The sequence below is a fragment of the Mya arenaria genome, chromosome 3 (assembly GCF_026914265.1).
Source record: "Mya arenaria isolate MELC-2E11 chromosome 3, ASM2691426v1".
Taxonomy (NCBI): Eukaryota; Metazoa; Mollusca; class Bivalvia; order Myida; family Myidae; genus Mya; species Mya arenaria.
The window spans coordinates 79,055,089-79,076,170 of NC_069124.1; the positions used below are offsets into that span (position 1 = coordinate 79,055,089).

The 21,082-nt window shown below is 38.0% G+C and overlaps 1 protein-coding gene across 2 annotated transcripts; it reads left to right on the forward strand.

The window, feature by feature from the left end:
- Nucleotides 1–2,079: 2,079 nt before the first annotated feature.
- LOC128227315 (uncharacterized) lies at nucleotides 2,080–18,593 on the forward strand. Of its 2 annotated transcripts, none has more exons than XM_052937720.1 (19): nucleotides 2,080–2,205; nucleotides 3,271–3,511; nucleotides 5,130–5,200; nucleotides 6,220–6,406; nucleotides 6,586–6,660; nucleotides 6,978–7,069; nucleotides 7,972–8,045; nucleotides 9,576–9,637; nucleotides 11,667–11,750; nucleotides 13,713–13,777; nucleotides 15,547–15,624; nucleotides 15,913–15,973; nucleotides 16,224–16,368; nucleotides 16,499–16,831; nucleotides 16,965–17,004; nucleotides 17,116–17,221; nucleotides 17,351–17,401; nucleotides 17,581–17,670; nucleotides 17,918–18,593. In XM_052937720.1, the coding sequence occupies exons 2-19, from the start codon at nucleotides 3,377–3,379 to the stop codon at nucleotides 18,038–18,040; spliced, it is 1,872 nt and encodes a 623-aa protein (XP_052793680.1). In that variant the 5' UTR covers nucleotides 2,080–2,205; nucleotides 3,271–3,376; the 3' UTR covers nucleotides 18,041–18,593. The 2 variants fall into 2 exon arrangements, with proteins under 2 accessions (XP_052793680.1, XP_052793681.1); XM_052937721.1 differs by having other exon boundaries at nucleotides 16,224–16,365.
- Nucleotides 18,594–21,082: the final 2,489 nt, after the last annotated feature.

The window sequence follows — 21,082 nt, forward strand, 5'->3', positions numbered from 1 at the left end:
GGACAATCACTGTTATCTCAAATGTCGATCTGAACAAGTATTCATTTTCAAAAAGCATGACATTCGGACTAAAATGTCACCGTATGTTTGACGTAACGAGATCTACATCACCCGCAATGTATTATCCAAATGCTGCCGGTATTTGTACTCATTGACGTATTCATAGGTATACTTTTACCACAATAAACTATATCTAGGTCTAGAGTCTCGTATCCATATAGTTATTTTAGCTGTTGTTTGTGACAGTCTGATAGTTGATCATATTGGAAACAATTGAAACTAGCAATGATCTCAAATAACCAAAGAACGAATGCCCCGTAATGCATAGGCAATGGCATAAGAGTGGCCATTGGAATATTATAAAGTTGTACTTTTACCGATTCTGTGAGCTTTAAATTCATTGAACGACGATCTTTAACTGGGACCCATTTATTTCTGCATTAATCCTTCAACCTATTTGGGATAAAGATAATCTCAAATTAGCCTGAGATTAAAACGTTTCATAAGTCATTTAAAGCGTTTAATATTGTTAAAATAATATTGCGGACCAATGTTCAATGATACTAGAAACGAATTAAGGGATGAACTTTTTCAATATGATTGTTATGTTGTCATTAAGTGGAATTGGATCTAGCCGTGTACACATGCTGTAGGTCTGTTTAATCGGTCGTCCTAGAAAATGAGTTCTGACGTGGAAACGCGAAATAGACATCATGTCGGGACGGCAATTAAACCGGACAGCCGGAATGCAACGCCGCTTGGTGGACGAAACAGCGTCCAGGGGATGCTGGCTCCTGGCCACAACAACTTGTCTGGACGGAACAGTGTAGCCGGAAAGCGAACGGCATTGCTCGTGCAGGAGAGTCAGCGGTCAGCCTCGAGTGCAGGGCTGAGCAGACGCGACACGACGGCGATGTTCGCGAACGCTGCCATACTAGGACAGCAACAAAAGAAGATGGCAGCACAGAACAGATTGCTTACGCATAAGGCAGTCAACCGTAAAGAGAGCTTCTTGAAGGACGGCGGGCTGAAGACAGTCATGACCGCTCCTTCCATCATGAAGGCGTTCAGAGCAGGCGTATCTGTGAGTAGTGTGTCTGGGTTTCACCCTAACAGAACATATATCATACCTCACCCGTAACAAACACATCCTACCACTGTTGCCACCATTTAGTATCATTTTCTTTAATCGTAATTGAACATTTGAAAATGTTCATACGTGCATATTCCGTAATCGTTTTTAAATCATGCCGCTAAATCGTCCTATTCGGTGACTTTTCAGATGGCTGTTAGAACATTTGAAGTCAGACATCTTGTTACAAAATGTATATTATGACTAACCCACAGGATCAGCAACCGTAAGCCACAAAGTATAGCTACAGCTGCAAATTTAGTGCTACCGCTGCATTTCATTTATTCTGAAGTACAGCTGTAGCTGTATGTTTATAGCTGTATCTATAAATAAAAAAAAAACAGTCAGACGTCACAGCCGCAGATATATTAATCAACAAGAGTATGACACAAAATATAGTTACGGCTGTATTTTTGAGCAACATCTACATTTGAAAGCACAGCTACGGCTGTTTATTTATGGCTGTGGCTGTAACATACAACTGTAAGTCAAATCAGCTGCAACTATAGCTTTTAAAACAAGTAGGTAAATATACAGTTGTATTTTTTGGAGACAGACGAATGCTACAGCTGTATTATTATAGATGTCAATATACTTTAGAATACAGCAACATCATCAAAGTACAGCTATAGCTAAACATACAGTTGGATATATATTTGTTGTATTGTAAATTTTGAGATACTTGGTTCTTAATAGGATATACAGACAGAGTAAATTGTTTCAGGATGCCATGGTCTTGAGCATGGATCACTGATAGAGTAACTCGATATCAAGTGTGTCGGTATGGTACAAAAAGAAGGCATTGTGCTCTTTAATAACGTCTGATTGTCAATTGTATCATCTACCAATATCAGTTCACATTTGAACTGTATCTATATCTAGTTGAAACAATTCAAAAAGAAGCTAACCTTTATTTATTCTACATTTACATAAACATTTGATAATTCGTTTTAAACAGCCACATTATCATTCTTATTATCATTGCTCGAAATATTATTTTGAAAACACATGGAATAATAATAAAAATGCACTGTGCTGTTGTTGTTTTCAAACTGTTTGGTGGATATTGAACGGTTTGGTTTTTATTATTATTATTATTATTATTATTATTATTATTATTATTATTATTATTATTATTCAGAATTATTATTATTATTATTATTATTATTATTATTATTATTATTATTATTATTATTATTATTATTATTCAGAATTATTATTATTATTATATAACATACTATAGTATAAACTCTATTTTCACACTTCACGGTAGTTTGGCTATATCACAGAACAGAACAGAACCTAATGTTTATTTAACTTAAGCATATACAGCTCGTCGTTATAAACACAGAATGAAAAAATGAAAATAATATCCCATTCAATGCATAAGCTATATTAGTGCCGTCGACAATTAAGAACTGCCTTTAATTTTCCGACTTGAATGGTGGTCCTATCGTGATTTGTAAAATCAATTTTCACGGAAATTCCTTATTAATCTGATTGCAAGTTTAAATCAGCAGAAATGAATAATTAATACGCAGCCGATTCAAGAGTCCCTGGTCCCGTATGAGGGATTATGTTTCATTCAGCATTGTCGGACACTGTTTCCATGATCGTTGCTTTCAATGCATCGTCAGGAAATGCAGTTGGCCTCAGAATTTCAAAAAAGATGGAGCTGTACAGTAAATTAGAGATATTTCCAGCCCGAGGATCTAGTTCCATGCTGGTAAAACAGAAACGTTATATCTGAGTATATGTTAGTGTATTTTTTCTAGGTTTGTAACTGCTTTTATAGCCATGTCATTTAAAATGACTTGACTCGATTCTCAAGTGATTAGAAAAAATGAAGGAAATGCATTCATTTCATGAGTTCACTTAATTGATATAGTCTACGGGAAAGATGTACTTATGTATTCAAACATTTGATTTTGAGTTTGATACCCTAGAGCATATTATATTAAAATGACGAAATGTATACGCGAAATATATATATATATATAATATATATATTAATCATAACATAGACTGGGATAATGTGTGTGTGTTTGAGTTTGAAAGAAATTGAAAACGCCAAATGTGTTAATTTAATGTTCAACCTAGTTTTATTTGTCTAAATACGATTCGTTAATTTTTTAAAGGTGTGTTACATTGCTGCTGGTAGAATATATCAAAATACCATGTTAATCAACGTGGGCATCTAAGCGGATTGTCACGTGTACTCTGGTGTAAGAGTGAACATTAACAATGTCTGCAATGCAATTGAAAACCAAAATCGACTTTTTTGATGACGAAGAGGAGGAGGAGAAGGAGCAGACCACCGTTCCGGAAGTGTCGTCATCAAAACCGGAAGACGACGTCCGCGAAGAGGAGGAGGAAAAGGTAGCAACCGTCTTGAAATGCTCATTCAGACGTTTACAGCACGCTATCGTTAAAATCAATTTAATCATATATTAATTATAATAGTTAAGCAAATATTGAGTTGCCATTGATATTAATAAGGCTTTCAGAAAATGTTATTCTTCCGATTTATAACTCAGTCAAGCTTAGCCCATTAAAATAATATCCAAACGTCATAAAATCATATTTTTATATTGCAATAGTATTTTCTGTTGTTGTAAGGTGACCGTTTTGTGGTTTATGAATTATGAATTGAAATATAAACGCAACATTATAGATCATGTACATCATGTAGATTGTTTCACACTGTCGTTTTAATTAACTGAAATCATCGATTGCAAACATCAACAGAAATGGTGAAAAGCTGACAGCAATTGTAAAATTCAGCATTTTCACTGCCTGAACACCGGCTTCAATACCCGTTACTTATTCGATTTCGTAAGCAAGTGTATACTAAATCCCCCAGGTTGGAATTTTCCTGATTTGAGCTTTAGTAGAATACAAGCAAGCCTTCTCGAAATGTCATTTATCTTAATTTAACTTTTTTTATTTTTTCTTTCTTTCAAGGTGTATTTAGTAAGTGAGCTCCTGTTCTGTTCGTATACATGTTTGCTGACAATATTTAGTTACATGTTTTATATGGCATTGCGTGGTTTATATGTGTTGTAGTTGTGAAAACTGTTAAACAAACTTATATTTTTTATAATTAGATTTTCACATTTATATATGGAGTGACACTGCCCTTTCATCAAGTATAATACACGCAATGAAGCAGAAAATGATTCAGCGAACCGCATTGAAGATGTGAAATTATTATTGTTACATTAATAAAATCCCTTACATCTCAGTTTTGGGTGTTATGTACACTGGTATATTGAAAAGAAGATCGTACCCTGTTAAAGTGAGCTGTTTACATGTTATTTGTATTATTTCCTTTCTTTTATGTTCATTTCGCAGCTGAATGTACGGATTTTTAAAGTGATTATTAAATATGTCAATACTATTTTGTCCCAACATTTTCGTATTTATAGTATAACTTTATCGTATTTGTTTAATTAATAATGTTCACATCTCAGATTTTATACCCTTTATGACCCAAAGTAAATGAATAAAATGACATTAAATTTTATCTATATGTTTTGAAATCAAATTAGTTTTACATCTCTCAGACATTCAGCTTTAGTTCGTGCACATGTATGCGTTTCATTCCTTTCACCAAGTCTGTTCACATTTTACTAACCGTTTGATTGTGGATTTTTTTTTATACTTGATGGATAATTCTGATTGTTGTGTAAGTCAATTGTTACATTTCTAATAAATACAGATTTGCGTTATTAAATTAATATAATATACACAATAGTTTTAATTATCGTCACTTTCTTTGAAATTGTTAAAAAAAAATCGATTATAATTTGTACATCAGCAGCTTATTGTTTCAGAAGGAAATACCTTCAGTAAGTCGGACAAAATCATAAGTTTCAAGACAAATTGTGCAGAAAGCAAAGTTTCAGTATTTTTCACTCATGTTACTTTTACACGATGTGAAACATGTCTCGACTGTTCGGTTTCCTAACAAGGTTATACTTTGGCGTGATTTCAGCCGTTTGTGCGGTTCCGGCGCGTGGCGCGAGCTGTCAAGCTTCTCATCCAGGTCTGCCACGTCTGTAAAGGGTACGTTACAGTTACCAGTATAGTCCAAGAGCCATATACTAGTAAACTAAAGGTATTGATATACGGAAATGGTTACCATGGTAGCCAATTTCAAACCTATTTTTGAATAATTTGCTTAGGATGCGAACTTTAAGAAATCGCTATTAAAATGCATATCATTTCATGTACAAGGGAATAGTTTAAGTTTATATAATGACTCGGGAACAAACAGTACGGTCATCCAACTCCTGGACTAAAACAATTCAATATCGTTCATATAAGGTTACTATGAATTGCGTAATTGGTGTCAATATCATGGCATGGGACGCAATTGGGATTGTGGAGTCCCGAAAATTCTACGTGAGGGGTGTCCTACGGGTAGCGGCAAAGAAAACACTCTTACCAAAAAGCGGCATCTAGAAAAATGAATTAAAATACTAATTTTGTTTTAGTGTCAGTTCGTATATTTTATTTCATTCGTGATCATAAAACGACTAAATTTCCATACGTTTTTCGAAGACACGTGTAAAATAAAATACGATCTTACACTGAATTCAACAACTATTCTCTATATAATTACGTTGTAATTGCGATACTATAACGTTATTATCATTACCATAACGGACATAATCTATTTCGTTACAATTGACCAATCGCCGAAGCAATAATTGCGACATGTCGAGATTATTTTTTGGTGGTTTATCAGTTAATACATTGGACAATGCAATCATGTGCTTATATTTATATCTTGCGACTGGTCAATTGCTACTTAACTATTTCGTTACTGTAGTTAAACCATTACATGATTATTATGTAAATAATTGCTTTACCATAAGGTCATACTGGTACAAACAAACAAGTCGTAAAGAGTGGGACCATTTGTTCCGTTGTCAGCCATTTGGAACATGAAAATTGTAAGTTAATATAATGAGAATACGCAAGGTTTATCCGTGATTGAATTTAAGGCACGATTGAAGTAATACAATGGAAAACTGGTTTTAAAATATATACAGTTAAAGGCATTCTGTCGTTTACCGCAGATTACTGGCGGACTCTGTGTCCCAGGAGGCCTGGTTCGCGCTTGTGGACAATATAGCGGCAGCCAACGCCCTAACCAACGACAAGAAGAAGGGGCGGGCTTTTGTCACGTTCGTCCCCAACGAGAACCAGGAACTCGAACAGCTCAGTTTCGATGTTACCGAATACATGAGACACAAGAAGGCAGAGGTATACCCCGGTCATGATAACATGTGAACTCATGATTGTAATGATAGTAATTGATGTATTTCTATTTCAATATAACCACACAAATTAAACAAATTCTATTACTGTAACATATTATGTGAGTATGGTAGATACTATCAAAGGGAATGTTCATTTGAAGTGCTGAACTATTCTTTTCTCAGGATTATCTGACAGATGAAATTAGAAAAATAATGAAACAGAGACCTGGGACTCGCACAGAGGATCAGCTTGTTGAGGTATGGCAAAAGTTGTCTAACACCACCCCCTTGCGTACCGATCATTTTTACCAGAATAATGCGTACCAAATACTAGTGGTTATAAAGTATGTGAAACGAAATTGCATTTTTGTACAAATTATGTGGCATCTTTCTTTAATAGCCATTGAATACGACGTACCAAAACAGGGGTTGCAGACTTTATATATTTCGATATTGCATGATTTTATATAATTACAAAGATGTCATCTGCATTAAAAACATAATACAATAACAAAGAAGAGAACATAGCAAACTTGTCTTGGACTGGTTGTAACCTATCTGGTTGCCCTTGGCAGGTTGTGCGCTGCATGAAGAACATCAGCAAGGCCTTCAACGAGTACCCGCTCTCCATACAGAAGGAGATCTGCCAGAAAGCCTTCTACGACCAGTATTACATTTGCCTTATCTCTAATTGTCGTCTTTGAAAAATAATGTATTCAATCAACTGAGGTGTGCGCAGTAACCATTCACTTTTATATGAGACGAAGTATAAACGAATGCCACGTGTATGGAGAGATTTTCCCTCTGGGGTATATATACGCAACACCCATTGTAGAAAACATACCTTCGGGGTCAAATATGCACCAAGTCTGTAGGTGCGGTAAATCCTCCCCCGCCACCTTTGTTTTTTGCGTGTAATATAAGCGCAATAATTGATTTGGTCCCTGGTATTTTTTACTCTTTTTTATTTATCGGCAGATTATTTCTTCAAAAATCTGAAATGTTGAAATACCATGTTTGTGTGTCTGATTGAACTATTTGGTTTTTAAATTTGGCTATTTGGTCTTGAGTCAAAATGGAGTGCTAAACCTTAAAATACAACTATTTCAAATCTACCGCACTCCTGCTTCAGCTGATACTTTGAAAAATATCAATTTTAAACACATGTTTTATTCTTTTTTTAGTATGAAACAATTATGAACACGTACAGCATACGCTTAAATGTTTCTCTTTTCTGACAGCATGTCATTTTGTTTTGGAAAGTCACGTAAATGTTTGTTTTTTTCTGGAAATTACTGCAATGGTCTTAAATACAAACATGTATAATACCATATATTAGTAATACTAGCTTCATCGCTTCATCGTTATGTATTATGTATTTTTTAACAAAAACTATTGGCATTTTAATAAAGATATTCATTTTACTCAATTGCTTCATAAACGAGCCCAAAAATACTTAAGCATAATTTGGCCGCGTTTTTTACCACGGCGGGAATTTTGCCCCTCTGGTCAAATGTTAGGCACATAAGCGCAACTAAACATAATATTAAACACCGTTATTAACCTCAGGTACGGCCGCAATCGGGTAATCCTGCGACGCGGGCTGGCGCCGGACGGGATCTACTTCCTGTTATCAGGCGAACGTGAGTACCGTAGTAAGAAGATGGTATTCAGTAATGGTTACCATGAAAACAAGTTAAATACAGTATTTTTTATATAATGCTTACTAGTCTAGTGACACAATGGAATACTAAGAAACTGCAGCTATATTGGTTCTTTCGTGGTGTATTAACGTCATCTGGTTGACTGTCCGATTGCATAAAAACAGCATTGACCCTGACTGGTACGTTGAATCTGACCAAAAATGTACACTACCACTGGTCAAGAGTGGGAAAATAGGAAATCCAAGTTTTTGATCTGTAACCTAAATATAAATAAATATGTTATAAAAGGATATTAGTTAAAGTTATTCAGATTGTGTGTAGTATTGGTAAGATTAATGTCATTGGTTATTTTAGCTAAAAAATAAGAAGGAAAATGTCAAATGAGTCTGTGATTTATAACATCGATGAAACAGCAGGCCTTAAGAATTTTCGATAAAGTGATACATATATATTGTAGTGACGTCATAACATTGTTTTACTGCTTTTGAAGCGGAAACACATGTTATAAAGTTATTATCACATTTGTATCCATTGTTTATTAAAATATTAAAATTCATGCTAAAAATGATAATGCTCGGAAGAGTGCGACCTTGTCTCGTGTGACTTTGACCTTGGAGCTACGGACCAGGGTCATGCACATTGTCTCAATGAGGACAACATTTGTACCAAGTTATTTGGTAATCCATCAATGCATCAGTAAATTAAAGATATAACCCGGACAAGATCATGTGAAATCTGACCTTAAAATATCTCGTGTGACCTTGACCTCTGAGGTATGGACCGAGGTCAAGGTTACTGCACATCGTCTCAATAAGGGCAACTTTGTGCCAGGTTATATGGTAATCCATCAATGCAGTTAGTTATAGCCCAGACACGATATGTTACAGTCAGACAGACAGACGGACGGACGGAAAAGGAATGAAGGAATTAGTACTCAAAATATACCCATTCGTGTGAGCGGACGGACTGACGGACGGACGGAAGGACAGACAGACGGACGGACGAAGTGCATTCCTATAATCCCCTCCCAACTCCGTGGCTGGGGATTAATTAACAATCACTTTCTCTATAGCGTTTAAATCTTCGTTGCCGTCTGTTGCTGAGATTCCCCCAAATTGAACGAATATAACAAGTGAGCAGTGTGATATTTATTTAGCAAGATGACAGGAAAATTAAATCCTTCGGTGTCTTGATTAATGTTGTCCTGTTATTAAATCGATTTGTACCTGCGTGCTGCCACTGTGGGATTATTGTCTGTGTCATTTACGATCCGCCTTAAGTCCTGATTTTAATTTGAGAAGTTAATATAAATGTCCATGAATTTAGTGCACATGATATATCTCGAATCAATCAGATTAATATGATACGTGTGTGCTTATCTTAAATGACAATTTCTTTTCAATATCTCCTTTTTATTGTTTTGCATGATATTTCTGATTGTAAGACGCAACTGTTTAAGACACGGTCACCCTCTTTAAGTGCTTAGCATTGTACGTTTGACTGTTGCAGTGGTAGAGAAGCCAGAAGGTAGAAAACAGACGGAGGAGATCGAGTCTGGACAGAAGTTCGGGGTAAGTAACCATGCAGTTGGTAGACGGACGGGGATGTTTTACCAGGTTGTATACAGATGGGTGTAAGTTACAAGGTGGTGGGCGGACGGTGTAAGTTACCAGGTGGTGGACGGACGGTTGTAAGTTACAAGGTGTAGGACGGATGGGTTTGAGTTACAAGGTGGTGGGCGGACGGTGTAAGTTACAAGGTGGTGGGCGGACGGTGTAAGTTACAAGGTGGTGGACGGACGGTTGTAAGTTACAAGGTGGTGGACGGACGGTGTAAATTACCAGGTGGTGGACGGACGGTGTAAGTTACCAGGTGGTGGACGGACGGTGTAAGTTACCAGGTGGTGGACGGACGGTGTAAGTTACCAGGTGGAAGACGAGCGGATGTAAGTTACCAGGTGGTGGACGAACGGTGTAAGAAACCAGGTCATAGATTAACGGATGTTAGTTTCCAGGTGGTGGACGGACGGTGTAAGTTACCAGGTGGTTGACTGACGGAGGTTAGTTACCAGGTGGTGGACGAACGGTGAAAGTTACCAGGTGTTGGACGAACGGTGTAAGTAACCAGGTCATAGATTAACGGAGGTTAGTTTCCAGGTAGTGGACGAACGGTGTAAGTTACCGGGTGGTGGACGAACGGTGTAGGTAACCAGGTGGTAGACTGACGAAGGTTAGTTACCAGGTGGTATACGGACTGTGTAAGTTACCAGGTGGAAGACGGGCAGGTGTAAGTTACCAGTTGAAAGACGGGTGGGTGTATGTTACCAGGTGGTGGACGCATTGTGTAAGTTACCAGCTGGTGGACAAACGGTGTAAGTAACCAGGTGGTAGACTGGCGGATGATAGCTACCCTGTGGTAGGCGGACGGTGTAAGTTACCAGGTGGTAGAGGGACGGGTGTAAGTTACCAGTTGAAAGACGAACGGTGTAAGTTACCAGGTGGTGGACGAACGGGGTAAGTTGGCAGTTGATAACTGGACGGGGGAAGTTACCAGGTGGTAGCCGAACAGGGGTAAGTTGGCAGGTGGTAGCCGGACAGGGGTAAGTTTTCAGGTGGTAGCCGGACAGGGGTAAGTGGGCAGGTGGTAGCCGGACAGGGGTAAGTGGGCAGGTGGTAGCCGGAAAGTGGTAAGTGGGCAGGTGGTAGACGGATGGGGGTAAGTTGGCAGGTGGAAGACGGACGGGGGTAAGTTGGCAGGTGGTAGACGGACGGGGGTAAGTTGGCAGGTGATAGACGGACGGGGGTAAGTTGGCAGGTGGTAGACGGACGGAGGTAAGTGTGCAGGTGGTAGCTGGACGGTGGTAAGTGGACAGGTTATAGCTAGACGGGGTAAGTTGGCAGGTGGTAGCCGGAAAGTGGTAAGTGGGCAGGTTTTAGACGGACGGGGGTAAGTTGGCAGTTGGTAGCTGGACGGGGGTAAGTTGGCAGGTGATAGACGGACGGGGGTAAGTTGGCAGTTGATAGCTGGACGGGGGTAAGTGGGCAGGTGGTAGACGGACGGGGGTAAGTTGGCAAGACATAGCTGGACGGCGGTAATTTGGCAGGTGGTAGACGGACGGGGGTAAGTTGGCAGTTGGTAGCTGGATGGGGGTAAGTGGGCAGGTGATTGCTGGACGGGGGTCAGTTGGCAGGTGGTGGACGGACGGGGGTAAGTTGGCAGGTGGTAGACGGACGGGGGTAAGTTGGCAGATGGTAGACCTTCAGGGGTAAGTTGGCAGGTGGTAGCTGGACGGGGATAAGTTACCATGTGGTAGACGGACGGAGGTAAGTTGGCAGGTGGTAGCTGGACGCGGGTATGTGGGCAGGTGGTAGACGGATGGGTGTAAATTACCACGTGTTACCCTGAATGGTTGGTAGGTTACCCGTGTAAAACGAATTAAGATAATGTTATACTTTTGACAGTGACGGAATGATCAATCGACAATTATGTGCATGCATAGATAAACGCACTAACACAAAACGAAGTTCAAAAAGATGTCTTCTTACTTTCTTTGAACAATTGTTGGTGTTGCTTAAATGTACATATCCTTCCGTCTCGCAGGAGGAGGACCTGATCTGTGGGTCGTCCCGGCGCGCAACTGTGCTCTCCAAGGACGACGTAGAGATCCTCTACCTCCACAGATTCGTGAGTAAATCCCCACGAAACGGGAAAAGTTCGGTTTATTATGTGATGATGAAAAGCCCAAATCTTACATTTAGTGCAAATCTGCGCATTTCTTGTACAAGAAATCAAGAAGTAATAGTTAATGTTTCTTTCTTTTTTTAAGCTATAAATTCGGCATAAGCTGGGCGCAGCCCATCAGCCAATGTTATTTTGCATATATAAGCAAACATTAATAAGTGTTCGCGCGAATGCTTCTATTCTATCCAGTGCACATGCGCCCATTGCTAACTAACTTACTTAATCAAACCGATTCATGAATTAATGAAAATTATGCGTTTGTTTTTGTCTGATGCTTTCTTAATGACTAAATCAGAATTCATCTGGTGATCCCATTGGCGGAGCCATGAGTGTTTACACTAAAAAACATATATGGATATATACTCTTAGAAAAAAAGTATTTTATGTTGTTGCTTTTTAACAGTTAATTTCAATGATTAAGTCTAAAATGTCTTCCAAGGGCTTATATACATAGAAACACAGAAACCCACACTATGAGCAGATCTTTCAGCGTCCATGCTTAAACGTCATACTTTCAGATATATGCGTTTTTAATTACAAATTATAAATGGTTGAACGATTTTCATTTAGATACCAATGCGTGCATTATAACTGATTGCATATTGCGCAAGCGTTATTCATTTCCTTAATCCATGTTGACGCGTGTTCATCAATAATATTGATGTTCGTTCCATTGGCACACTGCCTTAACTTTTAATCACTTTTTTCTGTCTGTTTATTGAAGTAAAAACATTTATCTTATCCGACCGCCTTATTTGCTTTCAGAGTAGCACATTTGAAATATAAATGATGGCGGAATTTATGAGAGAGAACGATGAATAAGTGTTTATTTATTCAATTGTAAAATGTCATAAAAGAACGCATTGGTAAAAGTTTTTAAAATCAGTTTAACAGGACAATAGATGGTAATTTCCACGGATGGCAGAAAAATCTATATTCGATTTCAGAATAGAATAAGGTCTCCTGTATATATTGTAAAGCGTGAATCGGCGCTCGTTTGCAAAAAAATAATTAAGACATTGGTGTGCTTTGTATGTTTGAAATATACTTTTATTCTGTCGGATATAACTACGTTTGATCATATTGCGAATTATAAATGTTTTATTAATGCGTTGGTTGTATCAGTGTAGAGCGATCCTCCAGCGTAGACAGCAAACAGCAAACATTGATAAGGAGAACAATCACTGCCCATTAATTTTGGATTTTTCTGTGACAAAAAATAGCTCAATGCCTTGCTTATAATAATTTGTTGTTACGGAATAATGCTTGAGCGCACTTGCTGGAAATATCAAAGATCCAATCCCAGGCTATTGAATCTTGGAATCAGGTGACAGTTAATTGAAATGTTTGACATTCAGAACATCGGTGTTATTAATCGCATCTGGATTATTATTAGCCAACATTTCGCGTGGTAGGATACGTGTTCGCTTGCTTGCAAGAACTGAATATAAGAGCAATGGTTTGAATGATTCATCAAATAGAAACGTGTGGTGATATTTCATCTATCTTACGTTCAAAGAATCAGAATTATTTCCAACATCTTAATGTCAAAAATATTTATCAACATTTACTTGAGAAATTACCATTTCAGTTTACAAAACCATATCGGTTATTCAAACTTGTACAGGAAATTTCCAAAAGTGAATTATAACATAATTAATTTTATTAATTAAAGTGTTCAAGACATTCAATTTTCCTTACAATGAAAATGAAACTGTTGATCTTTGTTATATTCAGCGATTGTGAATTTCGTATAAACTGAAGTTGTTCGCAGCTGATGTTGTTCACAGTTTGGAAGGCCTTGCAGTGAAAAACAACTGGTTTAGTGCAAGAAACGGATACAAACGCGATACCCAGCAAAAATGTGACCGTACTATTGATAAAATATAATTCTTTTCGCCACAGGATTACAGGGTCATCTTCAACATGTCTTCAGACAATTGTGATCCGAAAAATTTGGATATATGCAAGTAAGTGTACTAGGGGCCTATTCGTTATAGTGTCGGAATTTCATTATAATTTTTCCACACAAACTATGGTTTGATTAAGTTTATTGGCAACATCATCGAATACATGCCTTTGGTCATAATCTATGTTTTGTGTTTAAATTGTAGATTCGAAACACTAAAGCTAATATATTTTTCTCTGAAAACTGGCAATTTATCGGCGATATTGATACTGCATTAGGTGGCACCATTATATACCGAATCAAACCAAATAATCGTACCAAAATTGTTGCATGCATTTTTTTTTCTAGATTAAGCAAAACCAAATTAATATTTAACACTCATGGGGGCAGGTTATGACCTATGGTCAATGGTGAATATTTCACCGCAAAATACCTGTTTTCACAAAGCTAAATTCAACATTTATGTTTAAGTTCATAGAAAAATATATGGAAACAATGTGTTGTCAATCATGATAATTTGTTGCGATCTTCTAAAATAATTCTATGTTCTAAAGTGGGCGAATTATTGGTACCGTACACTGCCATTTTCTTTCATTTTACCGTGTGCTTGTCAAGTGAATTAATTCAAAGAATAAGCAGTATAGTCTTTTTCTCCCGAAGGTGGGCATATTAAAATCGCACCGTCCGTCCGTCCGGACGTCTGTCCTTTTGACCGTTTTTTTCATCATGTCAGGAATATACCTTTGTCATGCAGGTAGCGGTTTTGAAATAATCTGGTACAGATGTTCGACACATAAAGGCAATGTGTCTTGTGCAAGACACAAGTCCCCACCCTGAAGGTCAATGCCAAATGTTAAGTTTTGTCATTATTGAATACTGTAAAATATGCACATAGAGATTAACGTGGCACATTTAAAAACGACTTGTGACGTCCAAGACCCACGACATAACTTCGAAGGTCAAGGTCACATTTAAGGGCAATTATAATGAAATAATGCAAATATGCATCTATAATTTAGGTGATTGTGACTGGGCTGTAACTTTATCATGCGTGTGCCGATTTTTAAATAAGTTGGCACAGATATTCGGCATTCGGTGGTATTCGAAGGTCAAGGTCACGCTTAGAGGTTAATTCTTAAAGAATGCTACACATAAGCACAAAGAGTTTAGGTGGTCGTCTTCGGGCTGTAACTTTGTCATGCAATGGAAGATTTTGAAATATCATTGCACAGATGTTTGACATATATATAAAGGGGAGCTGTTTGATGAAAGACGCATTACCTTATCGCTGGACGTGCCCTTTACAAGTTCCATGTTCCTTAACTTTTAATCCAACACTTGAAGTCAACAATCATGTGATCCTGCATATATGCTTATGGTTTATGTTAGCTCTACCTGAGTGCAGGTATATTCCATTGATCTGTCTGGTACTTCGGCTACTTCGGGGGCATTCGTCACGTACGGTGAGAACTCCTGTTTTGATATGCAGGAGCCTTACCTATAGTTTGTCCGTGCGGAAATGTTTCCATAGATTCGGTTTGATTCGATTGCGAAATACATGTAAACTTAAAGAGTACCTTCCATACTCTATTTTCAATTTAAATCTCACTTGCTTGTACAAATTCAATTGTACAGAGACATGTTTCCCTCCATTATGATGACAACGGCACCTTATTATTCTAGAATGTCTAAACTTACAGTTTTGTCATTTTCCGTAATTGTAAATGAATCATTAGTTGCGTCATTATTAATTTATAATTAAGAACCAATTATCTTGAAATATGCACGGCCGCAAGCGCGTATATTATATGTTGGGCCTTTTTACTCCAGGAACGACGCCGTGTTCCAGCACTTCCCGATGCAGAAACTGTTGGACAACCCCGGCACATGGAGCGCCCTCAAATACAAGTATGGCCCTTCCGCCCACATTGTAGAACTAATCTCGGTCAACTAAAGCAACTATAAACTTTACGAGTACATTGCTGCATGTGCACACGTTGAGTGTCCTTGCAAATGTAATTAATTGAAAGAATTTATTTTGAAATTAGATATGTCTCGATAAATGAGATAAACATGCATTTCTTGTGCATAAAAATGCTATGAATAGAAAACGGAAAAAAATGATTATTGCCGTATAAAGTATTGATCAGATTTAAACGACAATGTTGATGTGCTTTTTCAAATTTGTTCTTTCAGGTACGGACGACTCATTGTGAAAGACAGCAATGACATTGAATGGATTTACGTAATAAAATCGGTAATTGCAAATTTTTTCTATCAAGTAAACTTTGTATTTAAGAGAGATTAATTACTTAATTGAGTCCGCATTTTTGGCAGACAATCAGTATCCTACCGAGCATGTTTATTCACGGATAGGAATATCTTTAAGTTGGAGAACCATGCTAGCTATGAACATTTTTGCAAATCTTCCCCAGCATCCCATTCGTGTGTGCAGGGCGCCGCATGCTTTTTTGTCAATATCTCTATATGTCCGTCTGTGTGTGCAGGGCGAGGCGCGCGTGTTGAAACACCTGGAGCCGGGGCGGGTGGATGTCAAGGCGCGCCGGAAGAAGATCCAGCAGCAGATGGAGGAACAGTCTTCCTACCACAAGAAGAAGAAAATACTCGACTTTGTCGCCGACGGAACAGGTCGTAAGAACCCTACAAAATATGTTTCGACTACGAATATAGGTTACTTATAATTTCATTTAACTTAAGTATTTTCAAAGCTTATAGCGCTCGTCAGTTTACGTATGATTGCATTTGTGAAAATTACTTTCAGGTAAGTCCTGCTATGCCCCAAGAAACTACCATCCTAGCACGATACGACGTGCCACTATCCCAACAGCGGCAGCTCCTGCCCACCGGAATTGCCACTCAGACCACACCGGCATCGACTACCGTCTCCGCAGCCAATCTGCATTCCCGGGTCAGCGGGTTTCCGTGTCGATCGGAGGCAGTGGACCGCCGACGCGGCCCATGACAACCCAGCCTTCCGTCCGCCACGAATCATTGGATGAGGACGTGGGTGACAAACCGGAAGCGACGGAGGATACCTCGATCGAAGTAATCGTCACACACAACATCGAAGTAGTCGTGGAGGACGAACACGAAGGTGAGGTGTTAGAGACTGAGTTTGCTTTCCGGATATTGAAACATTCTGAGTTCAATTGTTTTGATATCATTTTCCAGTTTTTCAATTTCTAATCCCAATACATGTATTTTAAGTTAAATAATATTTGTTTTAGGTTCGTCGACTACGAAGACAAAAAGCAACGCGTCTGAGAGGTTTGTCATTCATTATTTCCAATTAAGTAAGTACATCATAATTTTAGTGGATTTCGTCAACGATATAAATGATTTCCAATGCTTTATTTTATTTTTCAACGTCCATTTCAGTGGCGGACTGAGGCGAAGTAAGCAGGCTGTCGGTTTGCCGGTAGAGGAAGGCATGGCGCTGCCACCCTTCGTGCAGATAGAAACACTTCACCCCGGACACACTTTTGTAAGTGACATACATAAGACCGTTTCACTCTTTTATTAACTAAGGACGTGAAAGACAAGTGTATTTGCACATATCCCTATTTATTCCGTTCATTGGCATTGACATGACTATTGTTGAAACTGCTTGCAGGGTCTGCGGTCTTGTTTAGAGCACGACGAAAGAGGGCCTTCCGTAAGCTTGGTATGCTTTCTTTACAACTGAATGCGTTGGGTATTATAACCCCCCTTTTATAAGTAGCCACTTTTTCTGTTGTTTAGTCGCTAAGTGTTAAACAAAAACGCACTAGACTAATTATTTCGAGATACATATTTTAAAACATTGGAGATATTGGATCTATGTACATATTCTCTTAACATCAGGTGAGCGGGGACTGTGAGGTGTTAGCCATCAACAAGAAGTTCTTCATGAAGCACTGTGACGACGCCCTCTTTAGTCTCATAAGACTAAAGGTACGGTCCGGGAATGGTTTGGTTTACTTTTCATACCATTCCGTTGTTCATTTTCCATACGGTTTAGCGATACAAATGTATTGTTTTCGATTTGAAATATTTCTTTACTCCATGCTTGCATGCTTGTCGTATTTCGACAAGGAAGCTGCTCGTATACAGGAGCGCATATAGGAAAGTCCTTGCCTTTCATGGTTATTTGGACAATCCTCACTCGCACTTTCTCTTACACCCTTTATTTCCGGTGCAGGCGAAGGCGTTCCCGACACAGACAGAGCTTGTGGATCGGCTGGACGCCAACATGCAATGGGAGGAGTTTAAACAGGAAACACTCAAGTACTTCCTGCAGCGCCGCACCCGACACGCTAGATAGGAGACACTAGTTGGGGACGGGACTTACAGTGGGTGACTAGTAACAGGGACAGGACTATTAAAAAGGACTCAAACTTGGACGGGGATGGGACAATATGAACAATTCCTTAAGTGCCTCGTTTAAAATGCTTGTTGAAGACTAGTAGAAACAGCCCTATCGTAGAAATGAGTGAGCGAGCATCTTGGTTGGGTTTTTCTTATGATATCACTAAATAAGGCAAGCCTGCACGTGGAGACGACTAGCTTAGTGATGTATCGTCACATATGGTAAAACAAGTGCTATTTTACGAGATCGGGTGAAGCTGTGTCATTGTTGGATATACCATTGTACAGAACTTGTTGAATCATTTGATGTTCCATTCTTCATCACTATTTTTCAGTGCATGCCATGTGTATATCATTGATTATTATTATGTAATTAGCGTACCTTGTATAGAACGACAGTCGTCTGTAATAGGAGATAAAGGTAAATGTGGTAGAGGCTCATCTAGGAGAGTTGCGTTGACAGTGTTAAATTTATTGTATTCCAAATCTTTAACGGAATAAAGAATTTTAAAAAATCTGGCTATTAACTGTTCTTACAATTCAGAAATTTGAACAAGAATACTAAATGTATGCCAACACACATTTTTCAGTCGAAAGTCGTTCAAGGGACGATGAGGGACGTAATTCGACAAACAGTTAAGCCAGAGTTATGGGGCTTACTATACATGTGTAATGCTAGTCACATGCAGTAGTGAGGGTGTCACACCTCCAACCTTGGAATCCCATTCTCATTCACCAGATGCTTGATAATGATAAAGAAATTCGGAGTACAGCTGATCATCAGTTTTGGAACGGAACATCGCTTCTTTTTTAATGGAACCCGGAATACCAGTTATGTCCATTGATCAAAAATATTGAAGACATCTTGGCTTCTCTCGTACGGTTTTAAACTAACCAGTTTTCACATGCACATAGCGGAACGTATATCGATACATAAATGTGGAGGGGTCAAGGAATAATTATATTAAGGGATGCGTTAATTGCCTTTTCTGGTATACCGTAATCAATACACTTGGTAACATATGTCCCGGTATTGTATGACTGCGGTAAACTATAACCCAGTGCAAGCCATTTTGATATGTATTACACACTACATAACTCATGTTAATCTTCTTGCAAATCTTCTATATAGAAGGAAATAAAGATTTGATTGATTGATTGACATAAACTAAATGACGAGCGAGCGAAACAATCGAGAAAACCTGGCGGAATGTGAGCGGAAGATTTTGCATCTTACATCCTAACATTTAGTGTTTTGCATTTTGATGTCTTTATTCATGTCACGCTCAGCCTAGTTGCTTCTCAGTACTGCTCGGGCATACATACTCACCAAGGCTACATACAATTTTACTTACGCTAAAGGGGCCAGGAAATAGAAGCAACATTATTTATAAGCCGCGTAGAATTACAACGTCTTCTTTCTTATACGTGATGTGTTTATGCTGTCAACTAATTATACACTGTTCAAAATTTAAATAATGTTTTGAGGTATATTCGCTATTCCAATATCAGATTTCACCTTATTAATATTTAAAATACGTGACTAACGGCGGTTCCTAGATTTGACATAAGGTTTCGCGGCGTCGGACAACTTTGAACATGTACATTCCCATGAGCGAAAAAATATAGGATTTGGTTCGGGCGCTCTCCATCGGGAAAAATGTATGTATTATAAAAAAAATAATAAAAAAATATTATAACACGTCGCCCAATTGATTATTTTACTTTACAAGTAATAACGTTTATGGTTCTCATTTATGTTTGATTATTTTCTTTTGGAATCCGGACCCACGTTTTCTCTTAAAGTGGAATTCGGCTTTACTTATCTCGGCATCCTAAATAGCGCAGGATCCGGCGTACAAACAGGGGGCAACTCTCTTAGTAGTGAGCTGTGTTCCAACGGCTTCATAGTTTAAACCGATAATTTTCGACCAACAAAGTGCTGAACACGCAAACTTGACCCGTCGCAAAACAAAATCACATTAACTACATATGATTTACAATATTATGTAGTCATACGCATCTCGGACACAAAGTATTCTGTCATTTAATGAATTCGGCGTTATTGTTGACTGGGGGAAGTCATTGAATACGATCTCATATTCACTTGCAGAAAAAAAACCCATAAGACTGTTTAGCACTGAATATCAGATCATATTCAGTGATTGTATAATAAAACTGTTTACAAAACTTCATTTTTTGAATAGTAAGTTTAACCCTGCATACTGTAGGTGGATATCTTTGACGGTAAATGACATTTCAAAAAGTTGCAAAAAAACGGTTGAAGTGATAATTTCGTTGTGTTCAAGTTATCAGAAAGGACAATCAACAATGACGTTGAACATATTAATAATCTAAACATCTTGTAAGTGTTCATTTCCTGGACTGAATAAGTAAGTCTGTCGTTAATTTAGTAGGCTGCTTTTTAGATAGTATGATAGATTTTGACCTAAACTTTAATAATACATCTGAGTGTATATATACACCAGGAAATGCCCATCATTTCATATTGATGTTTCAAGCCACCTTTTACACTCTTTAGTTATTAATAAAAATACAAAGTTTTGACCTTTACCTGAAAATATTTCACAATACAGAAACGCGCATACAACATGAGGTACATGTACAGTGTTAGACACTTACTGTTTTTGAAAGAAGTCTGTCGGATTTCCTTCTTGATAATGTAAGGAGTCTAAGTCATCACAACGGAGTCAAACGGTTTAAGAAAAAAATCACAGCCCTACAGAAAGCAGGGATATATATAAAAATTATAATTAATAACCCTAACATATTAAAGCAATTTGCCAAATATCTAACTTCAAACACACTTTTTAGGGACTCCTTCACGTGTTATAGGGTCAAACTCAGAATAATAATTATTGCATGTGAAATGCTTGGTACAATGATAAAACCATCATAAGTTTATGAAGCTCTTTTATTAGATTATCTAAATATGTGACAGAAAATGCTTAACTTTCCAGATAAAAAACGACGACTT